This window comes from Taudactylus pleione, unplaced genomic scaffold, assembly GCF_031769625.1.
Source record: "Taudactylus pleione unplaced genomic scaffold, aTauple2 ptg000100l, whole genome shotgun sequence".
In the NCBI taxonomy this organism is placed as follows: Eukaryota; Metazoa; Chordata; class Amphibia; order Anura; family Myobatrachidae; genus Taudactylus; species Taudactylus pleione.
In genome coordinates, this window is record NW_028284502.1 from 1211593 (window position 1) to 1230699 (window position 19107).

At 43.9% G+C, this 19107-nt stretch overlaps 1 protein-coding gene across 4 annotated transcripts in view; it reads left to right on the top strand.

The window, feature by feature from the left end:
• Positions 1 to 19107, top strand: part of KCNQ1 (potassium voltage-gated channel subfamily Q member 1) — a 160574-nt gene that overhangs the window by 16401 nt on the left and 125066 nt on the right. For 2 of the 4 annotated variants that reach the window (XM_088470401.1, XM_088470403.1), the window contains exon 2: positions 9675 to 10185. In XM_088470401.1, the coding sequence (XP_088326527.1) occupies positions 9812 to 10185 (374 nt within the window). In that variant the 5' untranslated portion in view covers positions 9675 to 9811. Of the gene's footprint in view, positions 1 to 8405; positions 8425 to 9609; positions 10186 to 19107 lie in introns of those variants that run through there. The other 2 variants (XM_088470404.1, XM_088470402.1) reach the window with 2 other exon arrangements.

Here is a 19107-nt window from a genome sequence, read left to right on the forward strand (position 1 = left end):
TCACAAAACTAAAGGTTGTTATAAAATTCCATTATAGACTTAGGGACATATTTACTAAAGTGCGGGTTTATAGACATGTAGTTGTTGCCCACAGCAACCAATCAGATTCTACTTATTATGTATCTAGCACTTTCTAGAATATAATAGCTAGAATCTGCAGGGGGGGAGGGTTAGGATATTTACCGATAGATGTTTGTATCCAAACCCTGTTGGGATACTGGCGTCGAGATTCTGACCGTCGGCATCCCGTACCCAACCCGTCATTTTAATAGTATATTTTAGTCAGTCTGGTTACTATGCGGTACAGAAATGTTTCCCAAACTCTGTACTCAAAGTCCATTACAGTTAAACCTTTACGTATATCTATGCAAAAGGATACTAATTTTAAGTCACCTGTGCTCAGGCATGGATAAACCAGAACTGTTAGGGGGTTTGAGGGCCGAAACACTGCGCTACAGCATACTTGTGGCACAGTTACAAATGCTGCTGTTTAGATGGTCTTTAAACATGTCTTCCCATTTTTTAAACCTGTACATGATTGCTTATTTTACCACAAGATGGCAATACTACCTGCCATACCTAGGAAATATCATGAATGCATCAGTAAAGTAAGTCCTAATTTTAGGTGCTAGAATATATTGTTCCTTGGGAAGTTCTTTGCTCAATAGTAGCACATTTTTGGAACAAACCAACAGAAAATGTAAGTCTTTGGTAAAAACAAAAGTAAATTTAATATAACCATGTCTGAGAAAAAAAACACATCTCTGCCCTGAAAGTAAACCACTACTAAATAGAATCACAGACTATGGAGTCACTTATCTATTTTATGTTTCTATAATAATACATTTTTAAGTGGGATAGTATGAATGTGCTAAATCCAGAGTTCACTGGTGGCATCAATAAAGAGTCCCTATAGGGTATAGCAGCATATTGAGTTCTATTAGGACGAGCATGGCCAGCCGGAACAGAATTGTGACTCCCTTCTAATGTGAGTGCACATCTCACGGCTATCTCTTCCACCCCCTAGCATTATAATTCAGATATATAGGTCTATCTTTATATGCAAACTAAGGTTTGGATTTTGTTAAGGTATCCTGGCCTGGCCAAATCCCACACACCCAGTCATGTCCACTTTACAAGAAAACTACACCAGAAAAATCAGGACACCAGTGCTTGTGTTTGATTAAGGTGTGGTTGTCAGTAGTGGACAGCTGCTTTCATTCCTCTAGCTCTAAGTGCCATTGGCTCCATGCTGTACCCACAGGCGGAATGAAAACTTAAAGCGGCCATGGAAAAAAATTATGAATGTGGGCTTGTTTAGGTGGAACAATATCAACTGTAATATTAAGTCCGTTATCCATAGCACTGTAAAAGAAAGAAAGAAAGAAAATTGCTTCTGCGGATGCAAAACTTGGAGCATTCTAGAGACATGAAATACAGATGTCATCCTATTTACAAAAAAAAGGGCATCCTAGTGACAACCATAGAATACAAAGAGTTGCTAATAATGTAAAACACACACTGTATCCTAGTGGCAACCATACAATACAAAAAACATCCTGCTGACTGACATACAGTTAATGCCATACAATAGAGGGAGCACCCTGGCAAGCACCAGTACAATACAGGGAGCTCCCCGGCGAGCGCCAGTGCAATACAGGGCAAAGCCTGAGCACTTGTACAATACAGGGAGCACCCCGGCGAGCGACTGTACAGTACAGGGAGCACGCGAGTCAGCGACTATACGGTACAGGGAGCACGTGAGTCAGCACCTATGCAGTACAGGAAGCACGCGAGTCAGCGCCTATACAATACAGGGAGCACGCAAGTGAATGCAATATAATATGCTCTCATCATTATCCTCTTCTCAAAATATTTAATTCATTCAGCCTCATCATAACCCTTTCATAAATATTAACTCATTGATCCCCATTAATTCCCACATATTCAATTCATTATATTCAAATGCATTAACACACTCATTACAGTCTTTTGATTAGTTTGAGGGAGGTAATGTGTGCCATGTGTGCCTGTCCCTGTCAGGGTTGCTGAGAGCAGCCACAGGCCTGGATACTTTGGAGGTGTTGCCAAATCCTGGGGCGGCAGGGCCTCGCCCCCTAAGGCCAAAAATTTCAAGTGACGCCGGCGACTGCACTGCACAGTGTCCCCCTTAGCTGCTGATCCAGGCCCCTGCAACAAGCTCAGGCCTGGGTAATATGTACCCGCCCCCCTCTTGGCATCCCTGGTCCCTGTAAATGTGTGGCGAGTGTGTTTATCCCTCACTTAAATGAAGGCGTTGAGGTAAAAACAGCGTTTCATACTTATCGACATTCCTGGGCACATTTCCGTCATTAGTTCCCGTCCCCTTTGCAGAAAACACCCGCAATTCGCAGGTCTGTGTGGAGGTGGCAGGGCTAAATGACACGATTTGCGCCTTTTAGCCCCCTCCCTTTCCCTATGGACCCGAAAAGTCCATGTAAAATCTCCCCATCCTGCCCACTTACGCCTTTTAGCCCCCTCCCCTTCCCTATGGACCCGAAAAGTCCATGTAAAATCTCCCCATCCTGCCCACTTCCTACCCTTCTGGGAGTGCGGGGGGTTACCCAAAAAATCGGGGGCCTCCCGCGACTCCTGGGAGAGTAAGCATGTACGCAGTGTTTTATTGGTGAGACCATCCTTACTCGTACTTGCCGATTATCTGGCTGCCGGGAGGGAGCTGCCAGATCGGCATGACTGGGGGGCGTGGCCAGCAAATGGGGCGGGGCTGGCCAGACGAGTGTTTGCAGGCAGGGGGCAGAGCCACACAATCACGGAATTTTGGCCACGCCCCACACTGCTGTTATTACATGCAGTGTGAAGCAGGGGGCAGGGCCAAAATGACTCGATTCCACGTGAATCGCGTCACCGCCACCCACTGCTGCTGGGGCTTTGCATGTAATTGCGGGGGATAGGAGGAGTCGCCGGCAGCCGGGAGGCTTGCCTGCCTTCCCGGGAGGTAGGGAGCGGCACCCGATTTTCGGGAGGCTCCCTACCAAATCGGGAAGGTAGGCAAGTATGTCCTTACTCTTTGTGCTTCATTACAGCAACAGGGACTTAGCAATAGTTTGCACAACCCCTAATATGAAAACATGAGGCAATTGCGGGATTAAAATAAATAGATATAAATCACTAAGAGGAGCATGTCACACACAGATTAAACTGAGCAATCACACGTTTTCTAAGCAAGAAAGTGACTGTACATTTATAAGCACCAGCAGTTTTTCCTGAAAAACCAGCCTGCATGGAAATTCTTAGTGTGCAATATTCATAAGAAATGTCATAATTTCAAAATCGGTAAAGAGAAGCCGATAACGTAGGTTACAAAACACTTTCATATTTAAAACCTGTTAAATCTACTACGGGTAAGTATGAGTAGCAAATTTAATCCTGGAAAAATGCAATTATTATTATTTATTTATATGGTGCCACAAGTGTTCCGCAGCGCCTTACAATGTATGTAAAACAAATAGGTGACCAGTGACAAGGACATGGATAATATACATTGCCACATTAGCGACCATAACGCAGGGTTGCCTACCCTCCCGATTTGGGCGGTAGCCTCCCGATAATCGGGTGCAGCTCCCGCCCGCCCGGAAAGGCAGGCAAGCCTCCCGGCGGCCGGCGATCCCCCGACATCCCCCCACAATTTACACCTAACCCCCCGCTGCTAGGGCAGCCAGTGACGCGATTCGCGTCATTTTGGCCCCGCCCCCTGCCTCACAATGCCTGTATTATCGGCATTGTGTAGCGGGGGCGGGGCCAAAATGACGCGATCGCGTGACCCCGCCCCCGTGACGCCTACAAATGCCAGGCACCCGTCCGGACACGCCCCCTTTTTGGCCACGCCCCCCGCTGCCCTGCCGATCTGGCTGCTCCCTCCCGGAAGGAGCAGCCAGAAAGTCGGCAACTATGCCATAACACACATAAGCAGCAGAGCTTAAGCAACCAAGTGTTAGGCGCCCTAGTGGGGAGTAAGGAGTAGATGAAAGTAAAGTAAGGAGAAGCACAAGAGTGTAGAGGGCCCTGCTCATAAGAACTTACATTCTAAAAGGGTAGGGCAGACAAACAGGTGTGACACAGATGGGGTAGATGGGGAAGATATGCTCACGGTCAGGTCACCAGCTAATGAGAGTATCCAGGATATGACTCCGTAATCTGCACAGTATCCAGATCATCCATTGTTACTATTGCAGTTCATTCTGAAATCAGCACAGCTCCTAGCATTTGCATACATCACTCTAATGCTGGGTACACACCAGTGGCGGGCTGGGCCGGGGGCAGGGTGCCATGTGCCCCCCGGGCCGCAGCGTCATGTGGGCCGCGGGCCGGTGCAGTCTGTGTCATTGTGACACAGACTTCACCGCATGTGTAGCACTGACCGGACGGAGTCCGGTCAGCGCTACACAGCACAAACACACAGCCGCCGGAGCCGGCAGCTGTGTGTTTGCTGTAATCAGTAGCCGCTGAGAGTCTGTCAGACTCTCATCGGCTGCTGCTGCTCCCACTGCGGGAGCCATCTTCCGGCTCCCGCAGTGGGTAATGGGAGAGCCGTCATCATGACGACGTCTCTCCCATAATGCAAAGTGGCCAGAGGAGCCGGTGGAAGCGTCGGGACCAGGAGCGGGAGTTTCAGGTAAGTGGGCTTTTTTTTATTTTTTTTATTAAGTCTCTCTCTACTGGGGGCACTACCAAGGGGGGGGGATTACTATGGGGGCACTACCAGGGGGGGGGGATTACTATGGGGGCACTACCAGGGGGGGATTTCTATGGTGGCACTACCAGGGGGGGGATTACTACTGGGGGCACTACCAGGGGGGTGGATTACTACTGGGGGCACTACAAGGGGGGGACTACTACTACTGGGGGAACTACAAGGGGGGACTACTACTACTACTGGGGGGCTACTACTGGGGGCACTACAAGGGGAGGGGACTACCACTGGGGGCACTGCGAGGGACCACTGCTGGGGGCTCTATATAAAGGGCAATACTGGGGGTACTGCATAGGGGGGAGACTACAACTGGGGCCACTATTTAAGGGACATTGCATAAGGGTTACTACTATTGGGGGCACTGCATGGGGAGGTGGACTGCTACTGGGGGCACTGCATAGGGGGTACCACTATTGGGGGCACTATATAAGGGGCTTACTACTGGGGGCACAAGGGGCACTGAACAGGGGGGACCACTACTGGGGGCACAAGGGGCACTGCATAGAGGGGATCACTACTGGGGGCACTACTGGAGGCCTGCATAAGGGTGTTATCTCCTGTGGCACACGGGGGCACTGCATATGGGCACTACGACAGGGGGCTGCCCCTAATCTTTATTTTTACCTTACATTAATCCCATATGGACCCGCCTCCTCCCTGAAACACTTGAGGGGGGGGGGTGCCGTAACACGCACGTTCTTCGGGCACCCTGGCTACATGCTACTCCTCTGCCAGGGCCGCCTGCATGCATTTGCCCCCCAGGCTAAAAGTTGCCAGCCAGCCAGCCCCTGGTACACACTGACAGATATATTGGCCGATATACAGTATCTGCTGCCCGTCGGCCAGTGTGTACCCGCAATTGTCGGTGAACGTCGTCGTCATCTGCAGACCGTCCGTACACACACAGCGGCTGCCGCGGGGACGGGTCCCACCGGGACACCCCCACCCGACACCCCCTGGCCGCCGGGACCCGCAGCCAGACACAGATGATGGCCGTGCAGTGTGTATGAGGGAGATCATCTGCAGATATATCTGTATAGTGTGTACCCACCTTAAGAGTTTTGTTAGTGCATCTCGTAGTCCAAACCATGTTCAGCAAACACATAAAACAATGACAAATTTAGTTGATCTAATCTGGTCTCAGAGGCGTCACTAGTGTTGGTGTCACCCGGTGCTATAACTCATGGTGACACCCCCCCCCCACCAAAAAAAATAAATAAAATTGATGCGCAGCTCCGCAAACTCTCCCCAAATACCAGTCCAGCAGACACATTTACACAATGCCCCCAGTATTGGTGTCCCGTATGTAGTGCCCACAGTAGTGGTGCCCCTTATGCAGTGCCCCTATGCAATGTCCCCAGTGGTAATGACCCCTAATAGTGCCCCCAGCGGTAGTGGTAATGCCCCTTATAGTAGTGCCATCTATAGTATTAGTGCCCCCTATAGTAGTGACCCCAGTATTAATGCCCTTAGTAGAAATGCCCCTAGTAGTAATGCCCCCATTAGTAGTGTCCCTAGTAGTAATGCCTTCAGTAGTAATGCCCCCTGTAGTAGTGCCATCAAAAGTAATGCTCCCTGTAGTAGTGCCCCCATTAGTAATGCCCCCTAATAGTGCCCACAATGGCAGTGGTAATGCCCTCTATAATATTACCCCCAGAAGTAATGACCCCTATTGTATTGCATAGAGTGTAACAGTGACTGCCAGATAATGCAGAGAGCGTCATGGTAACCGCCAGATAATGCAGAGAGCGTCATGGTAACCGCCAGATAATGCAGAGAGCGTCATGGTAACCGCCGGATAATGCAGAGAGCATCGTAGTAACCGCCAAATACAGAGAGCATCGTAGTAACCGCCAGATAATACAGAGGGCATCGTAGTAACCGCCAGATAATGCAGAGGGCATCGTAGTAACCGCCAGATAATATAGAGAGCATTGTAGTAACCGCCAAATAATTCAGAGAGCATTGTAGTAACCGCCAGATAATACAGAGAGCATCGTAGTAACCGCCAAATAATTCAGAGAGCATCGTAGTAACCGCCAGATAATACAGAGAGCATCGTAGTAACCGCCAGATAATACAGAGAGCATCGTAGTAACCGCCAGATAATACAGAGAGCATCGTAGTAACCGCCAGATAATACAGAGAGCATCGTAGTAACCGCCAGATAATACAGAGAGCATCGTAGTAACCGCCAGATAATACAGAGAGCATCGTAGTAACCGCCAGAAAATACAGAGAGCATCGTAGTAACCGCCAGAAAATACAGAGAGCATCGTAGTAACCGCCAGATAATACAGAGAGCATCGCAGTAACCGCCAGATAATACAGAGAGCATCGCAGTAACCGCCAGATAATACAGAGAGCATCGCAGTAACCGCCAGATAATACAGAGGGCATCGTAGTAACCGCCAGATAATGCAGAGGGCATCGTAGTAACCGCTAGATAATGCAGAGAGCGTCATGGTAACCGCCAGATAATACAGAGAGCATTGTAGTAACCGCCAAATAATTCAGAGAGCACTGTAGTAACCGCCAGATAATACAGAGAGCATCGTAGTAACCGCCAAATAATTCAGAGAGCATCGTAGTAACCGCCAAATAATTCAGAGAGCATCGTAGTAACCGCCAGATAATACAGAGAGCATCGTAGTAACCGCCAGATAATACAGAGAGCATCGTAGTAACCGCCAGATAATACAGAGAGCATCGCAGTAACCGCCAGATAATACAGAGAGCATCGCAGTAACCGCCAGATAATACAGAGAGCATCGTAGTAACCGCCAGATAATACAGAGGGCATCGTAGTAACCGCCAGATAATGCAGAGGGCATCGTAGTAACCGCCAGATAATGCAGAGAGCGTCATGGTAACCGCCAGATAATACAGAGAGCATTGTAGTAACCGCCAGATAATACAGAGAGCATCGTAGTAACCGCCAGATAATACAGAGAGCATCGTAGTAACCGCCAGATAATATAGAGAGCATCGTAGGAACCGCCAGAAAATACACAGCACATCGTAGTAACCGCCAGATAATACAGAGAGCATCGTAGTAACCGCCAGATAATACAGAGAGCATCGCAGTAACCGCCAGATAATACAGAGAGCATCGTAGTAACCGCCAGATAATACAGAGGGCATCGTAGTAACCGCCAGATAATACAGAGAGCATCGTAGTAACCGCCAAATAATGCAGAGACCATCATTGACCCACATATAACCCATAACATGAATACACCCCTTATACACACAGAAACACAATGAGTATACCCATGCACATACATTAATACACCATCCCCAGCATAGACACTCTCTCCTCACTGAATTAGTTACTTCCCATTACACATACTGTATACATTAGACCATAGTCACTGTGCTGGCTGCATGCTGTCTCCCAGCTCCTTCTCATCCTCTCTGAGTGGGAGGTCAGAGGGTCACGCTGGGAAGAAGCAGGGACAGTGTACAAACTACTTGTCAGTATTCAAGTGTAATCAACAGTATTTTAATACACTTGTAAACTGGCAAATGTTTTGTAGACTGTCCCTGCCTGCTCCCAGCGTGAGGATCTGTAAGGCAGGGAGCTGATTCACTGAAGAGAGGAGGAGCAGGAGCTCAGCTGCCATCCACCCCAGCGGCTTCAGTCAGGCTGATGGTCTTTACACTGACAGCAGGTAATCAGCCCCCTGCCTCTAGCACTCCCCCCCCACATGTAGGGGACTGTATGAAGAGCACAGCCGCACTTACTGTATAGTAGCTGCCGCTGGCTGTCTCAGTGTGACAGGCACAGCGGCAGCCGGCAGAAGTAAAAGCTGTCTCAGCAGCTGCTGCAGGGAGAGCGCCTCTCCAGCCTGGCGTCTCCCTGCAGTGCAGGCTCTGCTGAGCGGGGGGCGGGGATGAGTCAGATTTTGGTGTCACCCCCTTGGAGGGTGACACTCGGTGCGGCCCGCACCCACCGCACCCCCCTTGTGACGCCACTGTCTGGTCTCAAATGTTTTTCAAAGTTTGTTAAACTGTTTGATTAACTGTTCTGTACTTCCCACACTTTATACCACTTTTGCGAAAGGAGGACTCTGATTATGATCATTTGGAAATTTTGAACTATCCAGATGTGATTATCAGGCTGCCCTTTATTAATATTTTAGAAATCAATATGAAAAAATGCAAAAATAAAATTGTGTATTGATTTATATTTGGTAAGGAGGAGGTAATAACCCAACTCTAAATAGCGTGTAGAATAATGGCAGCAATTGATGGTTTTAAAACATCATCAGAACACCATAGACATGGGGTGGGCAATAAGCCCTCCCCCCAGCTGTTGTAAAACTACACATCCCAGTATGCCCTGCAACAGGTTTGCTATTTGGCCATGCTAAAACTGTTGCAAGGCATGCTGGGATTTGTAGTTCAACAACACTTGGAGGGCCGCTTATTGCCCACCCTTTTAAGACTGTGTGGCGTGCCATCGATGGCGAAAACACTTGCCATTAGCTGTAGACTGATGATGATCCCTATTGTAGAAATAAGGTGGCTCAGTGTTTTGTGTGCTAAATGGTGCTACGTTCTCTGCACAGCAAAAAATGCATTTGCAACCCCTTGCATCACAACTTGCTCTGATCCTGTTTAAATTTAAACTTAGAGATTAGCTCCTAACGCTAAGGCCATGCATCTTCCACAGGATGGAGGGAAAGTTACTTAAGATAATGAATGGGACATTTTCAAACATACAGTTTTCAGAGGACAGTGTTAGGGATCACACCTCTAGTACCAACAACAGTAATAGGCATTTGAGAGAGCTGTGAGGAAGGAATCTTACTTAAACCACTCCCTTTCAGGAGTCATCAGGAGAAAGCTGAAGTGGGCAGGACTTCCCAACTCGTGTGTGTTACTAACTAGATTTTGTTTCTTATTGCTTTCCAACCAGATTAAAGACTCCGGTGGAAAAGGAGAACTCAGGATTTTCAATGTAGCTTGTGGTTTCTTTCTTTTGCTGTTTTTTTTTTTTAAACTGTTGGCAAAGGAAAGTTTTTGTGAATTTTTGTTTTTGTTTTACATCCTCCAATGTCCTCATTTCCTAAATCACAACAAAAAAACTGGAAAGTTGGAATCTTAACATCCAAAAAAAATCTCCAAAACAAACAAAGTACCCTGGAGATGAATGAAAACCTGAACACGCATTACGAACACATCCACTTGCCACAAGGGTTAAACAGCAATGGACAGCAAGGTCAGGAGCGTGCTAGCAGCACTTTTGAACTGAAACGTGATGTGCTGATTAACACGGAGTCCCCACGGCCAGTTATCAATCTGGACCCCAGAGTTTCCATTTACAGCGCGAGGCGACCGCTGCTCACGAGAACCAACATACAAGGCAGAGTTTATAACTTCTTAGAAAGACCGACGGGATGGAAGTGTTTTGTGTATCACTTTACAGTGTGAGTATCCGTTATTTATGTTCTGTCATGTTATGTTGATTTTATTTTTAAATGTGAATTCATTCTAGTAACTGTCATTATTGTACAGTACATAGCAGTTTGTGTTGTTTCAGTGCATCTTTATAAGGGAAATAGTACATTACTGAAATCATGGTATGGTATTATATTTTATTTTTAATTTATAAAAATTATGGTTACATATACGATATGTAAAATACTGTTAAAACACCTGTAAAACTTCTCTGTGCATAGTCAGAGTATCTAAAGAGTTTTGCTGTTTCATGCTATATGCAAAACTTAATCAGCGCAAAAAAAAAAAATTGTAGTTATCTTATGGTGCATACACACGATCAGATTTTTCCTTCAGATATGAACGATAACGATTTAAAAATCGTTCAGTCGTTCATATCTGAAGGAAAATCTGACATATCTGACATGCCTGAACGATGGACGATCTACAGTGCGCGTTCCCGTTTGTCAGATAACGATATCTGACATCTGATGGGTTTGCAGTCAGACTTGGACGATTCCATTCATTTTAATGTAGTCAAAAATCGTTCAAATCGTTCAAATCGTTCATCTGACAAATCTGATAAGTCTGACAAATCTGACCGTGTGTATGCTCCATAAAACTAATACGGCTGAAATCAGTTCAGTTTTGTTGGTAAATAAGCAATGACTGAGACATTTGGAACAAGCGTATGGCTTGAGAAAATTTAATTGCAATTGATTTATGGAAATATTTACTAGCAGTCATTTATGGTGATGTAACATTGCTTAGACAATGTCCTGACTTATTACCTTTGTTCTTTAATAATGTATGATGATGTAATTTTCAATCCTATATATAATTGGAGTTTTGTTCTTGCATTATTTCTGAGTTTGCATCACTCAGCAGGCTTATTCTTTAATGCCAGTACTTAAGAATGGCACGTATTGTTGTTGTGAAACCTTTTTGCAGGGTACTAGCAGCAGGTATCACAGTGGCACGCTGCTGCCTGCAAACCCCTGACTAAAGGCCCCCATACATCAGAGATTGATTGCAGCAATCGTGCAATTTGCAATCGATTGAGTATAAAAATCTTTCCCTTTTTCAATCGATTGCAGAATTGCCACAATCGATTGAAAAAGGGAAATAGTTTTATACACAATCGATTGCAAATTGCACGATTGCCGCAATCAATCTCTGATGTATGGGGGCCTTTACTTAAATTTTTTTTCCAGGCACAGACTTGGCTGATGCGTGCACCCTGCACTGTACTGATTCTGAGATGGGCACAATGCAAATGGTTATGCGGTTTGAGCGATTATCAGTGATCTGTGTCGCAGTGCGCATGCGTCAAGTTTAATTTTCGTTGTCGCTCGCAGTGAGGATCTATTGCAAAGTGATAGGCAGAGACCGTTTGTGGGTGGCAACGGGGGGTGGCAACCCAAACGCAGACGTCTTGCAAACGTTTAACGGGCCTGTTTCAGCCTGCGTCTGCAATCCCATGCGCAGTAAAAATGGCTCCAGTGTCACGGCTCCCACGCCCATTCTGAGCAACCATAGGTTTATCTAGAAGTCTGAAAATCGACTGATCTGCGACCGATGCTAAGTGGTCTATTTACTAAGGTTTGGAGATAAAGTGAACGGTGGCAAGGTACCAGCCATTCAGCTCCTAACTGACATTTTTCAAACACAGCCTGTGACTTGGCAGTCAGGAGCTGATTGGCTGGTTCCTTATCTCCGTTCACTTTATCTCCTAGAAAAGCTTAGTAAACAGACCCCTAAGTCTCTGTATACAGTCACTTGGATTTGTAAAGCTGCCAGTAGGCGTTTCAGTACAAATCCCGGTGGCTGCGACAGTTGCATATTTTTGTGCGGCAGTGTTGGCGTATATCTCTGAATCGGGCCCCAAGTGCTTTTTTTTTTTTCTCGGCCTAAATCAAACTTTATTTTTTGAGCCTGTCAGTTCTGATTACATGAGATGGTTGCAAATGTTACATCGCACTTCTGTTTTGGTGAATAAGTGACTATTAATCTGCCTTATTACTGAACTTCAATACCGTGACTAGTACCTCTTTTTCTTAATTCAGACATTATATCTATAGTATAAATTTTATGTATGACCTCTTTAGTAGCATTGGAAAGTCTACACCGAATACGTGAAATTTTCCATCATTTGAAAGATCTTGAGCTATGACATTTGGATTTACATTAGCACGACAGATGAGTGCAAGTCCGTGTTCTGTTGTTTGCTATTGTTGTTTAAAAGGCCAGCTGCACGCCTTTAGTGGCACTATAGACAGGAAGATTGCTGTGTGCAGTAAAATATTTCCCCTTGTGATCAGAACTAAAATCATCAAATGCTCGCTATGTATTTGTGAATGCTATTCCTTCCTGTTTCACATAGCTTTGTAATTTAGGTTTACTGTCCTTAAAGTCCATTCTCCGGTCTTAAACCAAGCAAAGGTTTCCCTGTGTGGCTTTGCTACAATCCACGGGTACTGCACCATTTGTATTGCAAAATAAAATATTGCTAGCAATGTTCTCAGGTCATTCATTTCAGGTGATAAGGTGGCCATACATCAGACACTGGATTTTGCGATCCGGCAATGCGATGGGAAGTGCCGGCGTTTCCGTGTAGAAACGCCGACCTCCCACCATCGTTGTTCTGCGATCAGTCGCTGGATCGCAGACATTTTCCATGTTAAATGTCGGCGATTTGACGATCGCGATCATTTGCTGGATTTCTGCGATGCCGGGTTGCAGCATCGCGGGATTGCGGTAATCCATCGCAGATGGATGGGGCCCATTACTGGGTTTTGTACTGAATTTGGGACAGAGGTCTCACAGTGTATGTTCCGAGTTTGGACTGTGTTGTCACTTTTAGTGAATTTAGCTTCACATGACCATCAAATAAACTTGTAAGTTTGATCTGGAAGTCAAAAGTGATGAAATGCCAATCGATTCAGTCCCATGTCCAATCTATTAGCTCAGCTTTAGTATTAATGCTCTAATGTTTTACATCCTATTTATTCCTATTTATCAGTTCATCGTTTGTGCCTTAGGGGGACCTATGTATTAATAATTGAAGAACTGCCATGATTATTAAGTATCTGTATTGCGGCTGATATATTAATTTTGAATGAAAAATTCCCCGCTATGTATAAAGTAGAACTCGCAGGGCCAGAGGTTGCGATACCTGCTGTCCCTGAGAGTCATTTGTCTGCCATTTTGTTGAGGTCTTGCACATTTGTGAAAGACTTCTCTGGTGAAAACGTGGCAGCGTCTGCTGCCAGCTGGAGGCTACAGGAGAGAGATTGGATCTCTCTCCTGCTTGTAAATCTCCATAGGCTTAAAGCAATTTACACCATCCAAAGATGGTGTGAACTGATGTGCCCAAACTCTGAAAAGCTTTGCAGAGTTTGGTACATAGGGGTCAGACCGTAGTTCCCATTGATAATAATGTGGACAGCAATATGCAGTGCTAATTAGCATTCTGCCAGAGATTTCTGTGGAATCGTCTGCATTGTGCTATTAGTACAGAACAACAATTCATTTTATGAAAAAAAAAAAAAAAAACTTGATACAAAGGCCCCTTATGCGTAGATCATTTTCTATAGTGAAAAAACTCTTCCAGTAGCTCCCAAAAGCATCAACAATTACTGCATCTAGCCCAGAGGTTCCCATACACAGTCCTCAAGGCTCCCTAACAGTTCAGGTTTTATGGTGTGTACAAACGGTACGACTTTCATGAGCGATATTAACAATATCGTTCATATCGTTATCGTTCACTTTTTTGCAGTCTCCAACCTGACAACGACCATCGATGCTCGTTCCCGCATGGATGTTAACGATGTCTATGGTCGACCGTACATACAGGCCAGCTTGGACGTTTTTGTAAAGATTTGCCTGTAAAAAGATAGCTTCACTGAAATATCTATTATAGATATCTCTATAAAAGCGATATCTATGATAGTGTGTACAACTAAAATCATTTGCCCTCCACTACAGAAAGTTGGAGTGAAATCTATCAGCGATATCTATGGTTGTTCAAGTCGTACCGTGTGTACGCACCATAAGAGATATTCATGGTTGACCACAGCTGACTTAATTAGTACCTCAATCAATTTTATTTAACCACCTGTGCTCAACCATGGATAGCTCTAAAACCTGAACTGTTGGGGAGCCTTGAGGACCGCGTTTGAGAACATCTGATCTAATCCATACACTAGTCAAGTGGTTCTCAAACTCTGTCCTCAGGACCCCAAACAGTTCACCTTTTCCAGATCACCTAGCAGAAGCACGGGTGTATTAATTACTCACTGACACAATTTTAAAAGATCCACAGGTGGAGCTAATTATTTCACTTGTGATTATGTGAGGAGACCTGGAAAACATGCACTGTTTGGGGTCCTGATGACTGAGTTTTAGAACCTGTGTACTAGTCTGTTTATTAGTGCCCTGTCTATACAAATTGCATTTAATCCTCTGAAAATATAATTTTTTGGAGGATAACATTAGTTATCGCTTTACTGTTTTCTCTTAGCTAGAATATGCTCTTCTCAAACCTAGTGTCCCTGCATGAGACCGATCATAAATAACCCCAAAAACTTTCCATATCAATGCGATATGGGAGATAAGCAATTCTAGTCTATCGGGGTAGCCCTGCAAAATGTAGTAAACAGACTATTTAAAATGCTGCTTTAATTTTATCATTGTATTTATTCTAAATTATTGGTTAGTAAATGTTTCAGATCAAAATTTAAGTGCATAGCTATGAAATGCTGCAAAAGGCTATATCTGTATAAACAGGGTTTTAAAACACCATAGAAAACCATATTGTGTGTAGACCTATCCTAGTGTCCTTCTTATGGACAGGGTTTATTTATTTTTACTTAACGGAGCCATAGGAATTACTCATTAAAACAGCGCTCACCGGGATTACAGCATTGCTGTACTGTATAACACAGGGGTGGGCAACAAGTGGCTTTCCAGCTGCTGTTGAACTACACATCCCAGCATGCTCTGCTACAGTTTTTGCATGGCCAAATAGCTAAACTATGGCAGGGCATTCTGGGATATGTAGTTCTACAACAGCTGGGCGGCCCACACCTGGTATAATAGCACCTGCAAATCTGTTTCTGCGTCTGCCTCCTATAGGGTTGTTACTGTACTGACTATAAATAATATATTTGTTATTTATAGTTTGCAGTGCAGTTTTTAGACTATATTATTGCATATATACTGGTATGTTGTTATTTGACACTTACATGCTGTGGTGCCCTAGGCAGAAATTATAAGAAATTTCTGTGAAATTGTAAAATGTATGCATGAAAATTCTCAGAACACTATATATTTCTGTTTGGGCACATAATGTACATACAACTTATATTCAATGTTCCTTTAATAACAATAATCCTTGGTCCACTTTTTTTTTTTCCTTGGGCAAAATAGCTGCATAATACTATTTACCTTCATCTTCTCTGTAAGATAATGGTACAAATCAATTTGATACTAAGGAGTATATTTACTAAAGTGCAACTTTATAGAAGTCGCGTTGTTGCCCATAGCAACGAATCAGATTCTAGCTATTATCTTCTAGAAGGTGCTAGATAAATGTTAACTAGAATCTGATTGGTTGCTATGGGTAACATCTCTAAAAATCCGCACTTTAGTAAATATACCCCTAAATGTTGTCTGAGTTCTGGATAAATGGAGGTCATGTTGTCAATGAATTATCTTCCCAATTAAAGGACCTCTAATGCTATAAATTGACTTCCTTTGTCTTCTTGTCTTAATTTTCTTGTTCTAGGAATTTACCTGGTTTCGGTGGTGGTAGATATAAACGCCCCATCGCCAGGCAATGTCCCGTCATTTTGACCGGCTGCTGCTCCCCACCTGTATGGGGGGAAATCAGGTGTGTTGCTTGCCGGCAGACACAAGAGAGTGCCTGACGGAGCAATTCAATTGCTGCTCTGTTCAGGCGCAGACAGCTGCCGGCGCGGACTTTTCTTCTCGCAGCCCCCCTCGCTGGTGAGCAGAAATGATCGAAAAAGTGTCCCATTTGAGCGCTCAAATGGGACTTTTCACGGGCACAACAATCGTCATTTTGACGGGCTGCTAAACTAGTTCTAAACTTCTAATATAAATAAAAATTGAATATGCCATGTGGGATATTCTGATCATTATTCAGAACTACTTTGCGTCAAATCCGAGTAGCATTAAAGATGGTTAAAGGGAGGTAGAAAACCTACAAACATAAACAGAGCATATTATTTACATAAAGCGCAGTATGCATGTTAAAATGGTATATATTTTATTTTATCAGTCGTTAACATAACGTTGGCCAGTGAATACTAATTGCTTGTGACAGACGCATTTTTACATAATAGATATTTTTTGTTGTGCAATATATGTTGGGTTAGAAAATTGAGCTTTTCTGCATACACCAAATAACATACGTCACCAGTAATTACTTTCAGCACTGGCTGCTTTCATGCGAAGGGATGGAAATAATTAATGACTCAATTATAAATAACTGGAGGGGCTTGGTTGTAACTTCCCAGTTCCCTGTTACATTTCTATTATTTTAGTATAATTTATATTTTCTAACCAGTCTCATCACCTTCCTTACAGCGTTTCCTGTATGTCTAATGTGAGAGTCAACAGTATTATTCTAATGAAGGGAGGGGACAGGTTCCATTGATAGATTTCTACACTTTGGGAGAGTACAGGGAAATTAATTACAACTGTTCTTTATTTGGTTTTCGTTATAGATGATTAATATAATTGGGGAAAACGGAAGATGACAGGTGACAGCAGCACACACTGCAAAGGCAAATGAAAGCTTGAAATGGAATAAAATGGGGAGAAATGTACATGATGGAGACATAGCGATACTTTAGTTAAAGTCACTATAGATGACTGCTGGGATATGGGGTACAATTTGGGCACCTCAGTTCTTAAGCTGGGTACGCACTGAGCAATGTGTACCCGACAGGCCGATATATCGGATCCTGGGTACACATCAGAACGAGGTAATGAATGACTGAACGATACCTCGTTCCATGCTTCATTACATGCAACGGGGACTCTTTCGATATCGTCCGGTTGGACGTGCAGCTTGGCCGACCGGATGATGTCACAAGTGGCCGTTGCAACGCGTATATTGGCCGTACGCACTGAGCGATGCGGCCGATATGTTGCTCCGATTCGCCTGGAAACTACATATTATGCCGACATCATTTCAGTGTGTACCCAGCTTAAGAAGAACATGTCATAGGAAAAGTACATAGGGTTCAGAGGTGGGTAACTGTTCTAATATGGGGCATGGAAAGGTATAAAGACAGGTTAGAAAAACTCGGTGTATTAGGTTACACTGGCACAAAAAGATAAGGTAACCTATTTAATATTTATAAATATATTTTGGGACAACTGAAATGCTTGGCAGCACAGTTGGCAAAGTTGTCAGCATTACTACCTCACAGCACTAATGTCTTGGGTTCATTTCCCATTGAGGCATTATATGTGTGGAGTTTGTATGTTCTACCAGTGTTTGCTTGGGTTCCTCAAGGCACTTTGGTTTTCTCCCACAAAACAAAGGCATAATGATAGAATGATTGACTTCTGATAAAACGGAATTAACCTTATTGTGTGTGTGCTCCCTTAGGCTATGCTGGAGCAGAACGACTGCGTGAGTGGTGCATTGTAGCTAATAAACACTTGCTAATAAGCGCATACATGTACCACACTCCCAGGTACTTGGAACCCAGTCCGGTTCTCATGGATTCTGCCACTGAGAAAAGCAACAACGTTTTTATATTTTTTCAGAGCAGCTGTTTAGTAGAAAATGATCAATGCTGGGTACACACTGAACGATGTGCACCCAACCGGCATGACGGGCTGACGTATCGGCTCCTTGGTACACATCAGAATGGTGTATTGACTTACGGAACGATCGCTATTTCTGTCCTTAATTAAACTGCATGGCGCTGAATGCGCATCAAACCTGACGACGTCGCATGGGAGCGCCCATATCGTGCATGCACACTGCACAGTTTGTCGTTCCGATTGGGCCAAAGTGGAACAACATCGTTCCACTCTGTACCCAGCTTTAGGTTAAGTTTTTGGAAAATTGTTGTCGATATAGTGAGACTTCTACCAGTACCCTAAAAAAAAAAAGAAAAGAATATTAGTGTTCCTTGACCGGTCCAGTATGTAGTGTTATGTGGTACTGAAACAAAGAGATATCAAGGCGCTTGAATGACACTTGTAAATCTGTAGCTGCAGCAGTTTAAAATAAAGGGGAAATTGCAACCCCACACAACACCATATACAAAATAGGAAAAACTGCGCTAATATACAGACAAAAATGAATTAATTTATTAATAAAAATTAACAAAACAAATTAAATAGTTGTCAACAATTATACATATATGCAGATGAGTAGTGAATGGAATTAGTGAACCACTAGAATTACCACAAAAGTATCTGACAATTGTGATAATATCAACAATATTTTGGTATAAATTACATATAAAGAATAACATATATTGACAATAAAAAGCACATAGTACACAATATGTGTATCTATAATAAATAGATTCACTAATATATATAGATGATGCAAATATTGCTATATAGAAAATTATTAAGCAACAACCATTGTGTAACAAGAGTTCAGTAACATCAATAAAAAGTGTTTAGCCACTTGATTGTTGATAGCTTGTTAATAATTTGTTGCAACACTGTAACCGCAAGCCTGCAGTAAAGATATCCTTTTTTAAGTGTCCACAATAGTATGTTGTCTGTGGTTTATATTTGTAGAGAGGTGGTTGGTAAATAGCAAAAGTTAGAGTTTCACCCCGTCGGGCGCATAATGTAGAAATAAGCTTTAGAACACTAACCAACCTCAAAGTCACAGACGGCAGTTGATG